This window comes from Drosophila kikkawai, chromosome 3R (assembly GCF_030179895.1).
Source record: "Drosophila kikkawai strain 14028-0561.14 chromosome 3R, DkikHiC1v2, whole genome shotgun sequence".
NCBI classification, from domain to species: Eukaryota; Metazoa; Arthropoda; class Insecta; order Diptera; family Drosophilidae; genus Drosophila; species Drosophila kikkawai.
In genome coordinates, this window is record NC_091731.1 from 21,993,409 (window position 1) to 22,012,277 (window position 18,869).

The 18,869-nt window shown below is 46.5% G+C and overlaps 9 protein-coding genes across 11 annotated transcripts; 3 read left to right on the forward strand and 6 right to left on the reverse strand.

Moving 5' to 3' along the window:
- The first annotated feature begins 648 nt into the window (after positions 1 to 648).
- Positions 649 to 2,219, forward strand: Theg (Testicular haploid expressed gene). Its single transcript, XM_017164895.3, has 3 exons — positions 649 to 1,218; positions 1,409 to 1,728; positions 1,844 to 2,219. The coding sequence occupies exons 1-3, from the start codon at positions 779 to 781 to the stop codon at positions 2,104 to 2,106; spliced, it is 1,023 nt and encodes a 340-aa protein (XP_017020384.1). The 5' UTR covers positions 649 to 778; the 3' UTR covers positions 2,107 to 2,219.
- A 91-nt stretch (positions 2,220 to 2,310) lies between these two features.
- Positions 2,311 to 3,515, reverse strand: LOC108073554 (uncharacterized). The gene is made up of 4 exons (XM_017165239.3): positions 3,326 to 3,515; positions 3,182 to 3,262; positions 2,829 to 3,130; positions 2,311 to 2,761 (listed from the first exon to the last, which is right to left on the reverse strand). Exons 1-4 carry the CDS (start codon positions 3,499 to 3,501, stop codon positions 2,529 to 2,531), a joined length of 792 nt encoding a protein of 263 aa, XP_017020728.1. The 5' UTR covers positions 3,502 to 3,515; the 3' UTR covers positions 2,311 to 2,528.
- A 204-nt stretch (positions 3,516 to 3,719) lies between these two features.
- Idh3b (isocitrate dehydrogenase [NAD] subunit beta, mitochondrial) lies at positions 3,720 to 6,362 on the reverse strand. Its single transcript, XM_017165238.2, has 5 exons — positions 6,170 to 6,362; positions 5,959 to 6,000; positions 5,802 to 5,894; positions 5,029 to 5,145; positions 3,720 to 4,968 (listed from the first exon to the last, which is right to left on the reverse strand). Exons 1-5 carry the CDS (start codon positions 6,209 to 6,211, stop codon positions 4,156 to 4,158), a joined length of 1,107 nt encoding a protein of 368 aa, XP_017020727.1. The 5' UTR covers positions 6,212 to 6,362; the 3' UTR covers positions 3,720 to 4,155.
- A 675-nt stretch (positions 6,363 to 7,037) lies between these two features.
- On the reverse strand, positions 7,038 to 10,774 carry Mitofilin (inner membrane mitochondrial protein mitofilin). Its single transcript, XM_017165112.2, has 8 exons — positions 10,593 to 10,774; positions 10,116 to 10,324; positions 9,571 to 10,047; positions 9,227 to 9,375; positions 8,476 to 9,171; positions 8,120 to 8,278; positions 7,771 to 8,059; positions 7,038 to 7,714 (listed from the first exon to the last, which is right to left on the reverse strand). The coding sequence occupies exons 1-8, from the start codon at positions 10,635 to 10,637 to the stop codon at positions 7,537 to 7,539; spliced, it is 2,202 nt and encodes a 733-aa protein (XP_017020601.1). The 5' UTR covers positions 10,638 to 10,774; the 3' UTR covers positions 7,038 to 7,536.
- Positions 10,775 to 10,800: 26 nt separating this feature from the next.
- Positions 10,801 to 11,655, forward strand: mRpL35 (mitochondrial ribosomal protein L35). The gene is made up of 2 exons (XM_017165115.3): positions 10,801 to 10,977; positions 11,040 to 11,655. Exons 1-2 carry the CDS (start codon positions 10,953 to 10,955, stop codon positions 11,540 to 11,542), a joined length of 528 nt encoding a protein of 175 aa, XP_017020604.1. The 5' UTR covers positions 10,801 to 10,952; the 3' UTR covers positions 11,543 to 11,655.
- On the reverse strand, positions 11,599 to 12,791 carry LOC108073470 (oxaloacetate tautomerase fahd2, mitochondrial). Its single transcript, XM_017165113.2, has 3 exons — positions 12,445 to 12,791; positions 12,261 to 12,388; positions 11,599 to 12,193 (listed from the first exon to the last, which is right to left on the reverse strand). The coding sequence occupies exons 1-3, from the start codon at positions 12,707 to 12,709 to the stop codon at positions 11,705 to 11,707; spliced, it is 882 nt and encodes a 293-aa protein (XP_017020602.1). The 5' UTR covers positions 12,710 to 12,791; the 3' UTR covers positions 11,599 to 11,704.
- Positions 12,792 to 12,923: 132 nt separating this feature from the next.
- Cchl (Cytochrome c heme lyase) lies at positions 12,924 to 14,342 on the reverse strand. 3 transcript variants are annotated; one of them, XM_017164864.3, is made up of 3 exons: positions 14,119 to 14,342; positions 13,402 to 14,019; positions 12,924 to 13,340 (listed from the first exon to the last, which is right to left on the reverse strand). In XM_017164864.3, exons 2-3 carry the CDS (start codon positions 13,989 to 13,991, stop codon positions 13,085 to 13,087), a joined length of 846 nt encoding a protein of 281 aa, XP_017020353.1. In that variant the 5' UTR covers positions 13,992 to 14,019; positions 14,119 to 14,342; the 3' UTR covers positions 12,924 to 13,084. The 3 variants fall into 3 exon arrangements, with proteins under 3 accessions (XP_017020353.1, XP_070142703.1, XP_017020351.1); XM_070286602.1 differs by having other exon boundaries at positions 13,402 to 14,038; positions 14,113 to 14,342; XM_017164862.3 differs by having other exon boundaries at positions 14,113 to 14,340.
- A 193-nt stretch (positions 14,343 to 14,535) lies between these two features.
- On the forward strand, positions 14,536 to 16,337 carry ND-42 (NADH dehydrogenase (ubiquinone) subunit ND-42). The gene is made up of 3 exons (XM_017165235.3): positions 14,536 to 14,693; positions 14,942 to 16,067; positions 16,134 to 16,337. The coding sequence occupies exons 2-3, from the start codon at positions 14,943 to 14,945 to the stop codon at positions 16,227 to 16,229; spliced, it is 1,221 nt and encodes a 406-aa protein (XP_017020724.1). The 5' UTR covers positions 14,536 to 14,693; position 14,942; the 3' UTR covers positions 16,230 to 16,337.
- A 32-nt stretch (positions 16,338 to 16,369) lies between these two features.
- LOC108073550 (transmembrane protein 181) lies at positions 16,370 to 18,703 on the reverse strand. The gene is made up of 7 exons (XM_017165234.3): positions 18,051 to 18,703; positions 17,727 to 17,983; positions 17,588 to 17,668; positions 17,425 to 17,524; positions 17,089 to 17,366; positions 16,920 to 17,022; positions 16,370 to 16,861 (listed from the first exon to the last, which is right to left on the reverse strand). Exons 1-7 carry the CDS (start codon positions 18,499 to 18,501, stop codon positions 16,485 to 16,487), a joined length of 1,647 nt encoding a protein of 548 aa, XP_017020723.1. The 5' UTR covers positions 18,502 to 18,703; the 3' UTR covers positions 16,370 to 16,484.
- Between the last annotated feature and the right edge of the window lie 166 nt (positions 18,704 to 18,869).

The following is an 18,869-nucleotide window of genomic DNA, read 5'->3' on the forward strand; positions in this document are numbered from 1 at the left end:
CGAACTAAATCAAATGTATGGCAAAAACATTGTAAAAAAGTATAAAAGCAGACGACGAGCTGAGGCAGATACAAGGATACAGGCAAAAATTTGCAAAAAATATAAGATTTGTGTATATGTGAACAGAAAATAGCAGGTGTATACAATAATGTCAGAAAAGCAAACTACAGAAATGAACAACATGCAGATGATGATGGGACAGATGGAATACAAACCCCAAACAAAACTATTAACTTGTAATGATGTGAACTTGGAGCATACTCTCAGTATTTTTATGAATACTGTCAATAAAACATTAATAAAACATTAAAGAAAACTTGTTTTATTTAAGGGTAATTTTTTCTTAATTTAATTTATGCTCATTAGACCAGACCTAAGACCGGCAACCTTCATTTCTCTCCAGAAATGTTAAAACCAGTTGGGAATTATATCTGCAAAATTATAGTTTTTCTTAATGGTGATTTCCCTTAAATATATACAACAATTTTTATGAGTGTAGCCCACTACTTTACCATACTAAGTTATTACAAATCAAAAAGAGATCCACAAATACATAAAAATAGTCACGTAAAAAAGTAATGTTTCTATAAAAACTTAAAAGCAAGTTGGCTTTGCCTTTAAATTTATCACATATAATTTGAAATTTCACAAATGTAGTTCATTTTCGATTCGAACAGATAGATGATAAAATAGATGTTTTTATAAAAAGCTAAAAAAAAAAAGCGAACATTGCTAAATTTTTTGTAAAGTAAAGCCCCAAAATTCGGAAATCCTTAGAATGACCACATGTCAGCAACTGAAGGACTCTGTCCGTCCCGACTGTTGTCGCATTAGCGATCCAATTCCCAGCGATGCCGAGTGCTTTGAGCGCGACATCTCCAAGGAACTGGAGAAGCTTAAGCGGCGCCATGAGCGCATGTTCGTGAAGCGACGCCGCCTTATGGAGATGGCTGTGCCCAGGGTACTGGTGTCTCGCTTCGTGCCCAAGTGCCCCTGTCCATTCACCAAGTCCATCGAAATGGTGTATCCCTGCCAGGCGCAAAGCTATACGCGCACCGAGCAGCTGGCCTTGCCAACCGTACGACGTCTGCTCTATCGACGCCGGGTTGCAATCCTTGCCGGCGACGAGATCGGCGAGTCCATCCTGAACAGGTGGCTGCGTTACAGCTATATGTCGCTCTACAGCCGACTGGCCAACTCCCAGCCCCTAACAAAGCCGTAAGTGAATTTTTTTTAGATTTTTAAATTCATAAATTCGCATTTCGATGTGTTAACAACTTCCTAAGAATTTACATCAGATTTCAATATAATTTACCAATGATAATACCATTTTAAATATTTTCAACTAACTCTTCTTATAATGTACATTTTTTCACACATTTTGTAACAAATTGATAACCAACTTCAGTAAAAAGAAAAAGAAGAAGACGGAGAAGCAGTTGGCCAAGCACGACAAATATATCGCAAAACTGGCCACGCCGAAGGTTCCCCCAAAGCCACCGAAGCCGGAAAGGAAGGCAGGCGAGGTCGACAAAGCGCGTCTGAAGACTTTGTCCAGTCCCAGGGCCTATGTGGAGGAGGTGAAGCCGAAGTGGGAGCTAACTCCCGATATGAAAAACTTCAAGGCGTCCAGGAGACTAAAGATGATTGCGGCGCATATCCAAAGGGATAATGTCCACATCAACGAGACTCCGGAGAAAGTGTCGCCAAATGCCCTTCGCTATAAACGTAAGTCATTTTTATATTCATAACATTCATAGCTCTTTCTATATTTTATAATATTTTTTAATATTTTATTTTATTTATACATATACTAATCATTGTTTGTTGTTCCATATTTAAGCGAGTGCCCGCATCAAGGAAATGTCCGAACCGTTGAAGACGCGCGATGCCAACCAGGGATTGGCTGACGTCAAGGAAAATCCCTTTAGCATCTCTCCCAATGCCCTCAAGTACAAGGCATCGTCGCGTATCAAGGAGCTGGCGGAGCCCAAGGAGTTCGAGAACACTCACATCCGGGAGAATCCCTTCGCCATTTCGCCAGCCGCCCTCAAGGCCAAGGCTTCTCCGCGTCTCATCGAGTTGGCCAAGCCTAAGGGCGGATAGATGTGGCTATGAAGGTCATCCGTTCTTCAATAAGTTTTGGTGTTATTATAGTTTTTGCATTTCGGCTACGTTTGGTTTTAAGTTTCCCATTAAATTTGTATTTTGGTTTGTAACTATTACTGTTTACTTTGTTTTTTAGTTTCTTAAAGTACGAATCGCTAGTTTATTAAACCTTGTTTATTCAAAAGTTAAACATTTATATCGGCCAACTCCAATCGGCTTATAAAGGGTAAAAGAGATCTAAAAATGGTAATCTTTAGATCGCTATCACCTTTTATGGCCATTGGGGATTTTATTGTATTAAAAATCACAAATTTCTTTCTAAGAACCGATTACAGGGATGTGAAAATAATAGGATATTCTTCCTAGACTATTTTCCGATCCCCGCAATCCACGTTGACCTTGCACTTTGGAGCTGCACTTTACATTCTTGGCTCTGCTAGCTGTAAGACACGTGGCGAGGCTTTGGCCCTTAGGGCACCCTCGGCTACCTTGAAGGGAGTTTTGCGGTATATTCCATCCTCGCGCACCCTTGGCTTAGCCAGTTCCCAAATCCGATGTGTGGGTCCGAACCAATATGGCTTTGACGGACCTCTCTGGTGCCGGTTTACATTCTTTTTGTTTAGCTCTGCCAAACGGAGAATCCTTGGAGTAGCTGCCAACACACATGGGAAGTAATATTAAATAAAGTTTAAATAATAATTATAAAATCTTATTTCAACCTTCGTAAATTAGGGCACTTGAGGAAACCTTAAACGGGTTACGCGGCTCCCTAAAAGGTGTTCTGTGGCAGGCCAAACTCAGCAGGCGTTCACTGGGCTCAAAAGACCTCATGGCGCTGGTCAGCTTCCAGGGTTTGGCCCCACATTGCGGGGGATTTGTTCTACTCCTGGCCAGCTCTTTCAGGCGATCGGAGGCAGATGAATTAAAGTTTAAAGCACGGACGACTCTGTCGTTTAGTTGTAATAATTTACGGGCGGGAATTAAACTGCGAAGTGCCTGCTCCTGAACTCGAGGTGTGTTGCTTCCAAAGGAAAGGCTTAGAAAAGCAAGAGTTTAGGTTTTAAATACTTACTTGCCATGAGATAACTTTCTTTTCAGGTTTGTTTTCTGGCTTTCCATATACTCTTGCATCTCCTTCATACGTATCCCCTCACTAGCCAAATATATCGACGACCTCAAGAGTTGCAATTGAATTTGAAAGTGAGTTCATACTTACCGACGCTTGGAACACTTGCCATTAAATCTAAAATCAAGAAGAGCTTGGCGGTATCTTTCCAGCTCTACCATTTGCTCCCAGGTCGGGTTCTGGGTCTGCAAGTACTTGACATGCTTCGTATAGTCCTGGAACATCCTTTCCCAGAAGGATTGCAGGGCGTTTTTGCTGCTCGCCATAGCAAGTGCTGCTCAGCTTAGCTCACAATAAAGTTTCCGACTTTTTTTTTGGGTTTTATATTTGTTTGTATTACTTAAAATTTAGACAGCTCAAACTGACTGACAATGGCTTTTAAATAATAATTAATTTAGATTTGAGTTTATTGTTATCTTTCTCACAGCTCCAGTGGAGTGGTTCCACTCCAGGCCGTCCGCTATCAGTTAAATTGGTTTAGCAATATCAGTGTTTTTGTTTCTTATTTTTGTTTGCTTTTCAACAAGGTTAACATAAAGTCGAAGAGGGATTTTTGAAAAATCAATAAAATGAGGAAAAATAATACGTAAATAATTACAACATAATCAAGGATCAATGTGTTACTGCCAATTGGTAAGGATTCAAGACTTTGGATTCGGGGCAAGTTTTCCTCTTTCAGGGCGGTTCAATTGGACTAAACTTAAATATTCGCCGGAAATAATACTCAAAATTAATGCATTGCAGATATAGACATCAGGGACAAATAAAAAATTGGACGTAGAAGGAAACTAAAAGAACTTTCGGGGTATTTTTTCAACAATTCAAATGTAGCTGCGGCAACAACACAAACTGTCTAATGTCAATTATATAAGCGCCAATGCTGTTGCCCATCGATGGTGGTTGAGGTTTTGCGTCATCGCCTAGGCCATGTTCCTGATAACGGCGGTGGTGAAGTCCTGCGTGGTCGACTGTCCGCCCAGATCCTTGGTACGCACTTTGCCGTCATTGAGCACCTTGTTGATGGCATTCTGGATTACCTCGCCGTAGGTAGGCAGGTTGATGTGGCGGAGCAGCTTCACGCCGCACAGCAGCATGGCAGTGGGATTGGCCACGTTCTTGCCTACAGCCTCGGCAAATGTATGACGTGCACCCGGCTCAAAGACCACGGTCTCCGACGAGTAGGAGGCACCAGCCACCACACCAGCACCGCCAACAAGGCCACTGGCCAAGTTATCAACGATGGCGCCATACAGATTGGGCGTGACCATCACATCGAACTGGTTGGGATTGGACACCATCTGCATGGTTGTGTTGTCCACAATCATCTTCTCGAACTGGATACGTGGATAGAGCTTGGAGACCTCCTCGCAGCAGCGGAGGAAGAGGCCATCGCCCAGCTTCATAATGTTGGCCTTGTGCACGGCAGTGACCTTCTTCCGCTGGTTCTTCGTGGCATAGTCGAACGCAAACTTGGCAATCCTCATCGACTTCTTGGCGGTGACAATCTTCAAGCACTCAACGATTCCGGGCACCGACTCATGCTCCAGCGCCGAGTACTCGCCCTCGGTCTGCTCGCGAATGATCACGGTATCGATGTTGGTGTGGCGGGTCTTAACACCGGGCAGACTGCGGACATGGACCACGTTGGCGTACAGGTCCAGATCGGTGCGGAGCTTCATGTTGAGCGTCTGCAGGTCACCCACATTGCTGTAGTCGGGTGTGGCCAAGATGCCCTGCAGGAGATCGGAGCTGGTAAGATTTTATTTTGAACGTTTTGTAGGATTTAAGCTCACCTTAATGCACACTTTGTTCTTCTGGATGGAGGCCACCACATCCTCCAGCTTGGCACTCAGCACGGGATTAATTTCGGAGAGGAAATAGCACTCAAAATCCACAGGAACACTGGCTGCCTAAGTTATTTAAATTATAACACATTATTATCAATAGTTTTAATATAAATTAATTTATAAAATATATAGAAAGGAAAAGAATACTTTAAGTTATACATAAACTAAGAAATAAATCAGAAAACTCCACTTAAAATTAAAAAGGCCCCATAAATCTAAAACTCTTATCACTTAGCTTTACGATACAGATAAGTGGCAATATTTTGGTTTATATAATTTAAGTACTGCTTCCGTTCTCGTGAATATTAAGTAATAGGCTTGCAAGTAACTTGTTTAAACTTGGAAACTTGGAACTTGGAAATTGGCACATGGTAAATAATTATTTAGGGTTCCAAATGTCAGCTGAGTAAATAAAATGTTGTAGTATTTTATAGGGAATTTTAAAAAGATATAAAACTTAGATTTTTTGATAATGTTAAAAGCCTAATTAATTTAAATTTAAATGTTGATTGTGAAGTGAGCAATAAATCGATAGATAACAAATAAAATACAAATGTTGAACTTTAAATTCTACGTATTCTAAATTTAAAAAAATCTTTATATAAAAGCCTATGATAGTTTTTATATGATATTAGACAAAATATTTTATTCCTGACTTATTCACTCGATATTCAACCCTAATTCTTAAATATAATCATTAACGAGTTAGACATAGCTACCTTGAAGACCTCCTGGAGAGAGTAGACCAGCTCGGGACCCACACCATCGCCGGGAATCAATGTGCAGGTGGTCCTGTTGGCGCCGTACGCATCCTGCAAAAGCAATTTATCCCATTAGTTATCCGCCTTGGGGCAGTGATTTGCAGTAGGAACTCACCCTGGCGACCGACGTGGTGCTCAGACTACGAGCTGCCGCAGCCTAAATCGGAATAGAATGAAATGGACACGGATCAGAGGGATGCGAGCAAGCTGCTGGCTAGGATTATAACCTCAAAAAAAAAGAGCTTGCCCAGCGCTCACTGAATATTCGCACAGCGTCGCGGGGCCACCGTTTATGTAAGAGGCTCCCGGACCCGCAGCGGGTTTACCTGCATAAAGGTGCGTCCAACTGTTCTCGCCAGCATCGACATGTTGCTCCTCGGTTCCCTAGTGCTTCGACTGGTGCTCAAAAATTAGGACGTAATCCTGGTGGGCACGGGGAATTAGATAGAATCGCGGATTTCGAGTTCTTTTTTCCGGGGCCACCGAAAAGTTCAACCACAGCTGATTGCCAGTGTTGTCAATTTAGCTTTTTTTTTAGGCTAGATCTGGCACATGTGAAAACAAAAACGCTTATGAAATTTTAAATTTATTTTAAATTTAAATTAAATTTATTACGAAAATAAGTGGTGTTAACTTAAGCTTCTGTTTTAGCAACGCAATAACCATTTAAAGCCTATTTTCAAAAGCTAGTATAGCTTTTTTATGGCTCACAGGGCTGGCAGCACTGCTACGTTTGCAGCCTGCGGCACCGCAACGGCCAGTGTTGGACAACGCGATTTTAGCAGGGTGATGGTTCGTGAGAAAAATATTTAAGGACTTTTTCTGATTTAATTATTTTTTAGACTGGATCATAAGTTTAATAAGCAAAATAATTATAGCTATATAATTGGTTTTTTAGTTTCTAAATCTATTTATCTCTTATTTTCAACATTAAGACATGAGACAGGATAAAAATAATCCTTACTGGGATTCATGACAATACATTTGATTTTTAAAAACCTTTATAAAATATAAATTCAATAACTACATGTTAGTTTCCAAAGCTATTTGTATTAATTGATCTGAAAAAAACATCTATAAATTTCATTTCTATTAAAAAGCTTTTACTTTAACCTTTAATAAAAATTAAAAACAAAATTTAAAAAAAAAATGTAATCAAATATTTTTAATGATAAAATAAAAACCCCAATAAAATGTCACTAATCATATATATTTATTGATAAGTTTTGGAACAGATTTATGCCGGATGGGGATCTATAATATTGCTACGTGTCTCCTTGACTAATCACAATGTTTGCTAAGGATATGACCATTGAAGGTGGATTATTATCTAACCCAACCAGATCGATGAGCAATGGCCAACGCTCTCGTTACCCTCAAGAATAAGACGGCTTTTTGATTAATGTTCAACCAATTTGATTCGGCTTCCTCTTGCAGACATTCAACAGAGCCGCCAAGATGTCCCCCAAAGGTGTGTATTTCTTGTGAATTCAATGTAGTTTCTCTAAATATAATTTGTATAATTGAAGCTAAACAAAATTTTACAAATATATAAGGATTATTTCTTTTCATTTAAACGGTGTTCTCTCTCAAATGACAAATTACACATTGCTGTTTTATCTTTTATCTGGACTAATAACAAATCATAAAGTGCCTCTGGGTGTTTCTGGAGGATGGGATTAGGGGACGTAGTCTACAAATACAACAGGCCACTGGCAGCGGCGTGAGCCATCAGGGTGTTGGCCGCCTGCTGGGTCTCCAGCATGAGGCGCGCCTCCTTCATCCACTCGCCGGCGATCTTGCGGGACGCACCCTGCAGTAGATTCAAGTACTTTAACGCCTGCAGGAAGTCACTGCGGTCCACGTGATACCTTTGAGATATAAAAAAAATAGAAAAATTGAACTTTTATTGAAGCTACCCTCTCACCTGGCCCGGTTTAGGATATCATAGGTGTCCAGTTTGCTGTAGTCGAAAGGTTTGTTTTCGAGTTCGTCCTTGGAAATGGGATTATCGGGTCGCAAGATGAACAGCGATTGAAGATAGGACAGGAAATAAATAGGCAGGCCGGCACCCTCTTCCGGCACCAGGGCCAGACGACGAGCCACACGCTCCACATTGAGGAAACGCTCGCGCAGTGCATCCTCGGGATAGACACCGCGCTCCTGAGCCTCCTTCGGCATGCTCTGCAGCACAGCCGCCACCAGATCGTCGCCCTCTGCAAGTGATTTTTTGCTATCATTAACCGGAGTTTTGTTTAAATTTATATTCTACTTACCCGCCACCTTGGAAATGGCATTGATCTCGTTCTTCAGAGGGCGCAGCTTCTCTGAGTAGTGAACTCCAGGAGTGGCAGTGCGCACCGAGGCCCACAGAGCTTGACAGGCGGCCCACAAGGCCTGTGCCTGATTGGCAGTACGTTCCGCATCCGCACGCTCTGGGAAATGGCGAAAGAAAAAATGTGTCAACAGAAGAGAAGTTTAATTTACAGAGATCATTTCTACGGGGAGAATACCTTGAAACTCATCCTCTATCTCTAAGCAAGCAGCATGTTTTTTAGGGGTTTAAGAATCAATTACAAGTCTAGCCAAAATACTCCTAGCAAAGCCCAAAAAAGAATCCAGTTCAACTCACCCGCTAGTGCGGCATCCATGCCACGCAGCTTGCCAAGCATGGCAGCCAGTTGAAGCTTGTAGTTGGCCTTCTCGGCAGCCAACTTATCCTCCAACTCGCGCTTAAAGCTGCGCGTTAAATCTGTCTCCCGCTGCGCCACGATATCCTTGATGTGATCGGTATGGGCCTCCGCCTGCTTCTTAAGCTGCATACGCAGCTGCTTGTCGGACTCGGCATGGATCTGGAAGATCTTCTTCTGACTCTCCACGGCCAACTTGCGCCTCTCGGCCTCCAAATGGTATTCCAGTTGGGCACGCAGCGCCTCCGAATCATTGTCGCCGCGAACCGAGTCAATAGCCCGCTTCAAGCGAAGCTCACCATCGGTTTGCAGACGCTGCAGCTCCTTCTGATAGGCCAGGACATGGGTGTAGGCGTGCAGGATAAACAAGTCGAGGTCCTCCTTTGACAGGTTGAGTTTTTTATCTGCCAGACTGAGGCCGGGGAAAATAGACTCGATCTCGTCGATGAAATAGTTGCGCGCCTTTTCCACACTGCGCCAGTACTTGTCCGACACGCTGGCCGTGTCCTTGTGCCGGTAGAGCTCGTCCTTGACGTTGGCTATGTGATCCACCAGCTTCTTGATCTTGTCGCGCACCGCCTCCACCTTTTTGCTGTTCTCCGCTGTGGCAGCCGCACTTAAGGCGATCTCGCAGGCAACTGGGGGGACGATGAGCGTTACTCCATCTCTTGGAAAAAGAGTCTCTAGGCTTACCAATCTTCTCCTGGGCCTGACGAGCTGCACGCTCTGCCGTGGCCACTGCCGTGTCACGAGCACCAGCGCGATTCCTCAGGGTAGTCCACACCGAGTTCTCGCCATTCTCCACCGCCTTATCGACCACCTTGCGTACGTCTTCGTTGAAGCTAAAAAGTAAAAGAAAATTAGCCATAATTATAAAGAGAAACAGAAGAAGAGTACGTTAAGCCAACGGAGAAATCTTATGACAGCCACAAGAAGACTTTTCTAAAATTAACAATTTATGCAATTTGCTAAAATATCTTAAAATACCACGCACTGAATGATGAAATCATTCTTAAATACAAATAGGTAAAGCATACCCCTTCAGCACACTAATGGCGTTGTTATACTCCTTCACTGCCAACTGGGCCGACAGTTCGATGGCCTTCTCCAGCTCAACGACCTCGCGGGGCAGGGGTTCTTCCTTGGGCTTGGCGGCTGGAGGCGGCGGCGTAGCCACCTTCTCCGCTTTCGCCACTGGCTTTGTTTCCACCTTGGTGGCCTGAGACGTCGCTTGGGACTTCTTCTCTGGTGTTGACTCGGTTTTTGCGGGTTCTGCCTTGGCCTTCTTCGACTTGTCATCTCCGCTGCCGCCGCCGAACAAACCAGTTACCTTGGAGGTAACCGAGTCCACGGTGGAGGTGACCGAATTAAAGCCTGACTTGACCTTATCGATTTGGTCGTTGACACTCTTTGTGACCCCCTTGAATGGTGGCTCCTCCTGCAGGGCTACTTTGATGACAGAGCCGGCTCCGGGAACTTTGTTCTCGACCATTTTGCGGAAGTCATCGTCGTACCTGGAGAGGATTCGTATTTCGGTTAGTGATTTCTTTAGAAAAAAGCTTATTTTTTCATATTCGTTTACTTGGCGTAGGTGATGACTCCGCCAACGGCGGCCAGGGGGGAGACAAAGAGCACCACTTTGCCGAAGCCGGCTTCGCGCATATTCGGTGGGGGTGGCAGGCCATAGTATCCTCTCCTGCCCTGCTCCCTGCTCCCATTTCCACTGCTGTTGTTGCTGCTCCCGCTGCTGCTGAACTGCCTGCCGTTTGTCGTGGTCTGCTGCAGCGAACGCTGTGGAATCGGATGCACCGGATGAAGTACAACTTAGCCAGACTTTCACCACGACTAACTAGCCCCAGCCCCTTAAGTGGCAGCCGCAGGACATCATGGGTCCTGGCCCAACTGGAATTTTGGAACTTTTCGGCCAATTCCTGGGCTTGGGGGATGACATAACCAGCGCCTCTTGTTGTATTTTTGCAAACGCAGGGCGAAGGGGGCAACGTGACGATCGATTTTCACGTTATCAAATAGCCGCCGCCGGACCGAAAAAAAAACTCACCTGCAGGGCGCACTTGCACTGGTCTCGCACCGCTAGCCGATACATGGTGTTGCGTGGGCGTCGCTCTGTCCGGAGGCGCGTACAGCGGAGTCACAAATCGTCTGTGGGACACCGGAATTTGGGTTTTGGCTGTGTTAACCCAGCCTTCTGAGCAATTTGTGTGAATTTGGACATTCGCAGTCTGGCAAGGCTGGCGCGGGACCGAAAAGTCTGGCAGGGCTGGCTCGGGACCGAAAACGATGTGACTCGAGCCTGTGGCGTTGCCAGACGTCGGACAGTCAAACAGCTGATCGGCTGCTGTTACGCGACACGAAAAGAATTTGTGGTTTATTTTGAGTTTTGCCGTTTTAAGTGAGTGAAATGCTGCGAACCTTTGTGGCCAGCGGTGAGTGGACTCTTTCTGGCCATAAAGAAGACTTTGGTTTAAGCATTCCTAATTATTTACAGCACTGCGCAGCGTTTGCCGTCAGTCGCCGGCAGTTACTCCGCTGGTTCCCCTGGTCCAGCAGACACAACGTGCCAGCCTTGTTACTCTAGCCCGGCCCAGTTTGCTACCAGTCCCCTCTTTAACACCAACACCTTTCCTTCAACTACCGATTAGCCTGGGAGCCACAGGATCTCCGCCAAGCACCCGAAGCGTGACCAAGTTTTCGCTGATCAAGGGCAAACGGAAGACTGTCAAGGCGGTGCTTAAGCGATTCAAGCGTCTGGAATGGGGCGCCTGGATACGGACCCACTCCGGCCGCCAAAAGAAGCTGTTCAAGAAGTCGGGCGCCCTGCGGCGGCGCCTCAAGCAGCACGTCTTCACCAACGCCACGCAGAGCTGGCTGCTGGACAAGATGGTCACCAGCTACTGGAGGCGGCCTAAGCACTACATTAACGATCCCTACCGGCCCTATCACAGTAGGGACGAGTACTTTGCCACCCAGTCGAAGACCTTCAAGGTCTAGCCCGTTGTTCATTAAATGTCATTACTTCTTATATTGAAAAAAAAGAAATATTTAAATAATTGTGGGGGTAAAAAGCTTACAGCTTAATGCCCATTAAAACTCAAGTTTCAAAAGCCAGTGTTTAACAAATCAAATACAACAAATAATTAAGGAATGCCGAACTTAAGGGGCCACGACCTTGTTGCAGAGCTTGCCCAGTCCGGCAATTTCCGACTTGACAACATCGCCGGGCTTTAGGAACTCTGGGGGATTGCGGTGCATACCCACGCCCTTGGGCGTTCCCGTTACGATGATATCGCCGGGCAGCAAAGTGATGGTGTCCGACAACCTGTTGATAACGTCGTCCAGCTTAAAGATCAGATTACCGGTATTGCCGTTCTGCTTCTCCACGTCGTTCACCCAGGTCCTTAGCTGCAGATTGTAAACATCCTTAACCAGGCTCTTGTGCACCACCGAGGGACCCAGCGGCAGGAAAGTATCCATCGACTTGCCGATGAGGAACTGACCGCCGTTGCGCTCCTTCTGCCAGTCGCGGGCAGAGATGTCCTGGGCCACACTAAAACCAAAGACATAGTCCATGGCCTGGTCTTTGGGCACCTTGCGGGCGACCTTGCCAATGACACAGACTAGCTCCACCTCCCAGTCGATTTTCTGTGGAAAGTTTTGTGTAATCTGATGAAGCTACTCAACATATCTCGTTATCTGGCACTCTACGTACACTGCTGGCCGTGTGGGCGATGACATTATCGTTGGGACCCACCAGCGCGTTGTTGAACTTGCTGAAGAACATGGGTTCCTTGGGCGCTGGCTTGTTCTGCTCGTCACAGTGGTCCTGGTAGTTTAATCCTGCCAAGAAGAACCTTCTATTGTAACCATTACAAGGTCATGTATCCCCCACTTACCAATGCAGATGATCTTGCCGGGATCGCTGATTGGGGGCAGCAGAGTGACGTCACTGCTCAGCTCAAGTTGCGGCTGCTTGGCCGCCTTCTGAGCCAGCTCCTCCAGGTTGGGGTTCTGAGCAATAAGGGTTTTCAGATCACTGGGGACTCCCTCCAAACCGGAGAGCTCCACCAGGGACTTTTGATCTTCGGCCAGCAGGCCCAGGCGCTTGGCCAGGTCACCTTTGCGCAGATATTGCACGAACCTCATTCTGGCAGCTAGCATTTATGACTGATCGAATTGGATCGGGGGTATCCTCTTAGTTCTCCAGCGAGTAAACTTGATTCTCACGTAATGGGGGGCATAAGAAGAGGAAGAAAACGAATGGCGCTTTCCAACACTGGCAGCGCTGGAATTCTTAATTTTGCTATCGATATTTAAATAAATATTTAATGAATAAAATAAATTAAAATATTAAATAATTAGGGACATGCTAATCTGGGCTTTTCAGAGGTGAGAAATAAATTTTATTTAAATACAGAAGCATAACTGGGGCTTCCAGTGCTAAACGTGTTGCAACTGTTAAACGCATTTAACTACAACTCCAGTTGCATTCGATGATAACTTAAACCGATTTTGTACAGATATCTATGGGTTCTTCTAGTCGCTGCCAGCGGTCACTTTGCCGTTGTCATGGCCACCAAATTTCTCGGACAACTCGTATTTCCAACGCATATAGGCCACGCACATCCGATCCCAAACGTTACTGGGCGAGTCCATGGCCGGGCGTACGTCTAGCAATGCGAAGCGGTAGTCCTTGTCCACCAGCCCACCGTCATAGTAGTCGATCACATAGCGCACATCCTTGCCGCACCGGTCGACGATCCAGTCGTGCCTGTCGAATGGCAGCTCGTATCTGAAATTTAGCCAATGGTTAGTCGAAGGTTCCAATCAAGAAATCACTCGACAACTCTTACCCTAGCCAGCTGCGGAAACGGGCACGCGGACTAAAGTCCTTGGCTTTGCCACCGAAGCTCTTCAGCCGTGGATTACCGCACTCCTTGGCGTGTAGCGCCTCCCACTTGAGCACCTCCTGCCAGGCCTGCTCGTTGTTGGCGTTATGAATGCGTATGATGTCCCCCATATCCTTCTGCGAGACGTCCTCATTCTTCCAACGCCAGCCCTTGCGCAACATGGCGTTCCAGAACATCTGCTGGCTGGGATACTGCCAGAACTGGACGGTGCCGTCTTCCGTTACCTTGGGAATGGTCGACGTCTGACGGTCGGTCGGCAGTGGGAAGGGCTGGTCCGGTGCCGGCTGCTGGTTAGCTGGCGGCATCATGTTCAGCGGATTCACATCGCTGTTGTCGTGCTGCACCGGGCATTCTGAGGCGGCCTGCATCTTGGGATGTGGCGGCACTGCCGAAGCGGATTTAGCATCGCCCTGCTTCTGATGCATGGGGCACTCCGGCGGTGGCGAGCCGCCTGCGCTCATGTACTTGGCGTGGTCTGCCGGCACACTCTTGGTGGCCTCCATCTGGACCTTGGTAATCGCTGTGTTGCCCATGTTGGCCGGGATTGCTCAATAACGAAATCTGTGTCACGAGGAAAATCCTATTAGTTTTCAGTTGCGTAACTCTGAGGCGATGGTACGGGGCCGGAGCAAAGGCTCCACCGCCAGGACTCACCTGTACCTCGTGTTCCAAAAATCTGGCTGTGTGCTGTGTGGTCCTAAAGAGAAAAGGGTGCAATTTTGATTTATATTTTTGTTAGTTCATAGTTAGAACGTTGAAGCCCAAAATGCAGCAAGGTTGTGTCGGGGTTGCCAGGGGTCTTGAAAGTGGCTAAAATAGGGAGCACAGAGATGCGTCAAATAATTTTAAAAAATATTGCCCCATGCTACCAAAACGTTCAAATATATAAATTTGATTAAAAACACAAAGCATTTCTCAACATTTTAGAATTTAATTTAATTTGGGTACCGTTAAATCAATAGTTTAGTCCTGGCTACCTCCATAAACCAGTTTTGCCCAATGTTGGACACGTGCTACTTTAAATGCAAAAAAAAACCTTAATTTTAATAAATAAATAGTTTAATATATTTCGTATAATTTTTAACCAAATTTAGTACTATAAAAAAATGTTCTTAAATATTTCTGTATCCGATATTTACCGCGAGCATATGACAACCCTAACCGAGTCGTTTTCCAACACCGACCACACAGCCCCAAGTTGTTTTTGGGCCGACATCCGATTTTTTGCTTGAAAAGTGAGTTTAATAAGGCCTTTTCGCTAAAATACCTGAAATCTAAAGGACCCAAGGAAGCTCTTAACCAGGCTGCGGCAGTGGACTCCATAGCAGCCAGTGCCTCAACAGCTGGTGTCCACAAATTACCGCACAACCTGCAGAGCTCCTGTGATGTAACACACGACCAGCTGCCAGGGAGACAAGATTATTGTTATTATTGTTGATTTGCCATCCAGTACTAACGGACGTTTTCCTCTTCCTGCCCATAGAATGACCGCCGTGTTCCGCGTTGGCCTGGTGCGGCTCGCCAGCCGCGCCTCGCAGACGCCCAACCTACTGCAGGCGCAGATGAACGCCCTGCCCGCCGCCTTCCAGCGTTGCAGTATCTCCGGCAAGACAATGCGAGGCGGTCCCCGGGTGCCAAAGGCGGCCCCATATCCGTACAAGACGAAGAAGTACAACGTGATAAGCTCGTTCTTCGACAAGACCTCCACTCGCTTCGACGAGAACTCCAAGGTGATCTGCGTGGAGGGACCCATTGCCTCTGGCAAGTCCAAGTTCGCCCAGGAGCTGGCCGAGGAACTGGACATGCAGTACTACCCTGCCGTGGATCTTGACCTGATCTACATCAATCCGTACGGCTTCGACATGAGGAAGCTGGACCCGGAACTGCCCCCCAGCTGCCGCAGCTACGATGTCCGCAACTTCTGCCTAGATCCGAATCACGATCTGGCCGCCCAGTTTCAGATTCGCATGTACATGCTGCGCTATGAGCAGTATATTGATGCCCTGCAGCACATCCTTAGCACTGGACAAGGCGTTGTTCTGGAACGCAGTCCCTACTCGGACTTTGTCTTCATGGAGGCCATGTTCCGCCAGGGCTACCTGTCCCGTGGCGCCCGTTCCGTTTATAACGAGCTGCGCCAGAACACCATCGGTGAGCTGCTGAAGCCGCATTTGGTCATCTACCTGGACCGGCCGGTGGAGGCCGTGAAGAAGGAGATCAAGGCCCGCAACGTGGACTACGAGGTGCAGTCGAAGGTGTTCAGCGACGCGTACCTGCGCGACGTGGAGATGCTGTACAAGCAGCAGTACCTCAAGGACATTTCCACCCATGCCGAGCTGCTCATCTACGACTGGACAGCCGGCGGTGAGACTGAGGTTGTGGTGGAGGATATTGAGCGCATTGACTTTGGCCAGTTTGAGGCTGATTCTCACAACAAGAAGATGCTGGACTGGCGCTTCCATCTGGAGAACGAGTGGACCGAGGCCCGTATTAAGTACTGCAGCGAGAAGCCCGACCTGATGAACTACTTCAATGTGCCGCGATTCGACGTGCCCGAGTTGCTCCGCAGCGCCGACGATAGCAAGGCTTGGCGCGATGTCTGGTACAATGTGAGTTGAAGTCTCTCTACTGATAGATGTTATTGTATTATAATTATCCTTCGACATTCTTTCTAGGCCCCTGGCATGAAGTTCCGCCCTGGCTACAATGCGGATATGGGTGACGCCGGTCTGCTCACCAAAACGAAACTGGGCATTAACGAGGCCATCTAGAGGGTTTTTGCTAAGCTCTTGAATTTGAGAAAACATCTGGCGAAATGTGTTAATTATCTAATAAAAAATCTAGTAAAATAATCATTCGAAAGAAGAGTGGGAAAACCATTTAAAATATCTATAATTAATTTCGGAAATTCGTTTAATTTATGCATAATTTTAGAGAATATTTTGTACACTTATCTAGCACTATAACCCTCGCTTGCGCTTTGGAACATTGTGTTTGGAATCTCATGGAACTTCTTGGATCTCCGCTTAATCGCTGTCGTAGTCGTTCTTTCCACCACCACCACCGCCCACCGAGGTAAGGGGTCGCCGCGATTCCTCATCAGAGCCGTAAACCACGTCCTCATCAGAGTCATCGATCATGGAGATGGCTGGATTATCCTTTGTAACCGCCAACTCGGCCTGGGCAAAACGTCCATCGGGTGAATACACATACGCCATGGTGTACAGGTAGAAATTAAGCAGCCCATAGAAGCACATGAACTGTGCCGAACTGCGATAGGTGGTGTTCAGAGAGGCCACAAAGTTGTCCTCCAGGATGCCAAAGCCGAAGCGACAGGTGGTCACCGTGATGGATATGGACAGGACGAACAGCATGAGGAGCGTGAGAAACTTTAAGCGCATGTCTGGGGATTGAAGGGGAAAGTATATTCAAGATTCTGTCAAATCTGGCTGAACACTCACCAAAATAGGGCATGGAACGGAGCTCGGTATAGGCCCTAAGCAGCAGCAGCACCAGATACAAGACATACATGCAGCAGGCAATATAGAAGAACATCTTAAAGCCCTGAAAGAAGAACCAATTCGATTATAAAGGTATACGTTTTTTAGAGAAAATATTTGTAACACTTACATTGTAGTTCTTTGTATCCACAAAGTGACTGTATGTGGGATCCCTTAGCTCGTTGCACTTCTCCCAGGTGGCCAGCACAATGGCACATAGCCAAATGGGCAGGACGACAATCACCTTGACCAGATAAAAGCGGACGAAGCTACGTTCGTTCTGGCGCAGTCCATGGTAAATGCACAGCCAAAACATGAGCAGGGCGCAGAGGAACGTGGCCTGAAGAATGGCGTCCAGCATTCCCGGCAGCCAGGAGTTCATAAGAAATATCAACGGAAAGAAGGGATCTGCAGAGGGAGAAAACTCAGGGTATATAAAACGAAATAGAGTCTACGATGTACTCACTGTCGTAGAGCAAAAGCAGAGGTAGGAGAACCGACAACCATCGCTGCTCAATGGACCAATCGTAGATGGGATATTTCCGCAGGGTGTGGGCATACCAGCACTGATAGGAAATATAAAATATCATTATTTTTATAGTACAAATAAACCCCACAACTGTACTCACTATAACAATGAATGTGAAGAGCAGAAAGATGCATCTAAACCAGATCTCAATCTGTGTAAACTCCGGACTGTAGGTCTTAAACTGAAAGGAAAATTAAGCTTTAAAATGTAAGCTTTAAAGGAAACTCCCACCCACTCACGTAAAAGGTGATGCTGCGTATGTTGTACTTTTGGTGAAACGACTCCAACCCATAGAAACGCACTGTGATGATGTAGTGAGCATAGTCCAGAAATCCCAGATGCATCAACGTAAACTCCTCGCAATCGTTGCGCACACAGACTAGATGCCTAGTCCTATTATGAGCTATCCCAGAGCCCAGGACATTTTGAGGCTTGTGTTGTTCGTTGATGCCATCGATGGAAACGCTGACCTGGAAGCTCTTGTCATAACGCTCATCTGGAAAGAGGAAAACCCATAAACCATAAACCCATAAAAATAATATAGATCCCCGCTTAGGACCCACCATCGTTGTTGTCAGTCACTAGCTTTGCTATTAGCCAAAGCTGCTGCGAGTAGGTGGTGGTCAGAGGTGACTTCATGGCAAAGGGTCCGGTGGCCAGGACCGTGGGACTGTGGGCCAGCGATGTGTTGGCCAGTATTTGCTGTGCAGTCAGTGAGGAGGTGCTGGTTATGGGCGGACCCGTCAAACCAATGACAATGCCCAGTCCAAAGCAGGTGAAGAAGCCCAGGAAGACCATGACAAACTCGCGCTTGTGCATCGAGTAGAGCCGCATGTGGACGGACCTCTCGCAGCGGTCGTGGTGATAGGCGGGCGAGATGTACCTGCTAAAGTCGCTGAACAAATCGCTAAACTGCGAGAGGGACGACTTTAGGCGTAGGAGAAGGCCTCCGGACGGCAGCTGGTAGGCATAGCCCAGGCCAGAGGCATCCGCATCCGAGTGGGGCTTGGCCATGGCCGCTGGCAGGATGGATTCCCTTGCTGATGACTAGGCTGCTGATGGTTACCTTGAGCGCTTTCACAGCATTTCCCCTCCGGCCAGCACTAGAACTTGTAATCTTTGGGAAATATGTAAACTTTTCCTGATTTTTGTCAGGTTTTTAATTATCCGCTGGAGGTTTTGTGCGCCTTTCGTGGAAAATATCGATTTTGGCTAACACTCGCATATGTTTTGGTTCGGCTGCGGGGGTGGTTGGGTCCATCCGCCGAGTTGTTTGCAGTTTCCCAAGCACTGCGCATGCCCACTGTTATCACATCCGAAGGCTGAATGTAAATAAAGGCCCGCAGAAAGGGGGCCTGTCATGGGCTAAGGAATAACTCCAA

Bases quoted from the DNA above. Each gene is read 5' to 3' on its own strand.
- mRpL35 (XM_017165115.3), top strand. From the start codon at position 10,953: ATGCTGCGAACCTTTGTGGCCAGCG. The intron at 10,978-11,039 runs GTGAGTGGACTC...AATTATTTACAG, and splicing joins GCGAACCTTTGTGGCCAGCG to CACTGCGCAGCGTTTGCCGT.
- Idh3b (XM_017165238.2), bottom strand. From the start codon at position 6,211: ATGTCGATGCTGGCGAGAACAGTTGGACGCACCTTTATGCAG. The intron at 5,895-5,958 runs GTGAGTTCCTAC...TTGCTTTTGCAG, and splicing joins GCACCACGTCGGTCGCCAGG to GATGCGTACGGCGCCAACAG. The intron at 4,969-5,028 runs GTGAGCTTAAAT...GATCTCCTGCAG, and splicing joins AGAACAAAGTGTGCATTAAG to GGCATCTTGGCCACACCCGA.
- Theg (XM_017164895.3), top strand. From the start codon at position 779: ATGACCACATGTCAGCAACTGAAGGACTCTGTCCGTCCCGACTGTTGT. The intron at 1,219-1,408 runs GTAAGTGAATTT...AACCAACTTCAG, and splicing joins TCCCAGCCCCTAACAAAGCC to TAAAAAGAAAAAGAAGAAGA. The intron at 1,729-1,843 runs GTAAGTCATTTT...TCCATATTTAAG, and splicing joins AAATGCCCTTCGCTATAAAC to CGAGTGCCCGCATCAAGGAA.
- Mitofilin (XM_017165112.2), bottom strand. From the start codon at position 10,637: ATGTATCGGCTAGCGGTGCGAGACCAGTGCAAGTGCGCCCTGCAG. The intron at 8,279-8,475 runs GTGAGTTGAACT...GCCATTTCCCAG, and splicing joins CATGGATGCCGCACTAGCGG to AGCGTGCGGATGCGGAACGT. The intron at 8,060-8,119 runs GTAAGTAGAATA...AATCACTTGCAG, and splicing joins TGCCATTTCCAAGGTGGCGG to AGGGCGACGATCTGGTGGCG.
- LOC108073470 (XM_017165113.2), bottom strand. From the start codon at position 12,709: ATGCTAGCTGCCAGAATGAGGTTCGTGCAATATCTGCGCAAAGGTGAC. The intron at 12,389-12,444 runs GTAAGTGGGGGA...TCTTCTTGGCAG, and splicing joins CGGCAAGATCATCTGCATTG to GATTAAACTACCAGGACCAC. The intron at 12,194-12,260 runs GTACGTAGAGTG...AACTTTCCACAG, and splicing joins TCGCCCACACGGCCAGCAGT to AAAATCGACTGGGAGGTGGA.
- Cchl (XM_017164864.3), bottom strand. From the start codon at position 13,991: ATGGGCAACACAGCGATTACCAAGGTCCAGATGGAGGCCACCAAGAGT. The intron at 13,341-13,401 runs GTAAGAGTTGTC...GCTAAATTTCAG, and splicing joins CGTTTCCGCAGCTGGCTAGG to ATACGAGCTGCCATTCGACA.
- ND-42 (XM_017165235.3), top strand. From the start codon at position 14,943: ATGACCGCCGTGTTCCGCGTTGGCCTGGTGCGGCTCGCCAGCCGCGCC. The intron at 16,068-16,133 runs GTGAGTTGAAGT...CATTCTTTCTAG, and splicing joins GGCGCGATGTCTGGTACAAT to GCCCCTGGCATGAAGTTCCG.
- LOC108073554 (XM_017165239.3), bottom strand. From the start codon at position 3,501: ATGGCGAGCAGCAAAAACGCCCTGCAATCCTTCTGGGAAAGGATGTTC. The intron at 3,263-3,325 runs GTAAGTATGAAC...ATATTTGGCTAG, and splicing joins GGCAAGTGTTCCAAGCGTCG to TGAGGGGATACGTATGAAGG. The intron at 2,762-2,828 runs GTTGAAATAAGA...GTGTGTTGGCAG, and splicing joins AAGTGCCCTAATTTACGAAG to CTACTCCAAGGATTCTCCGT.
- LOC108073550 (XM_017165234.3), bottom strand. From the start codon at position 18,501: ATGGCCAAGCCCCACTCGGATGCGGATGCCTCTGGCCTGGGCTATGCC. The intron at 17,984-18,050 runs GTGGGTCCTAAG...TCCTCTTTCCAG, and splicing joins AGTGACTGACAACAACGATG to ATGAGCGTTATGACAAGAGC. The intron at 16,862-16,919 runs GTGAGTGTTCAG...TTCAATCCCCAG, and splicing joins CCGTTCCATGCCCTATTTTG to ACATGCGCTTAAAGTTTCTC.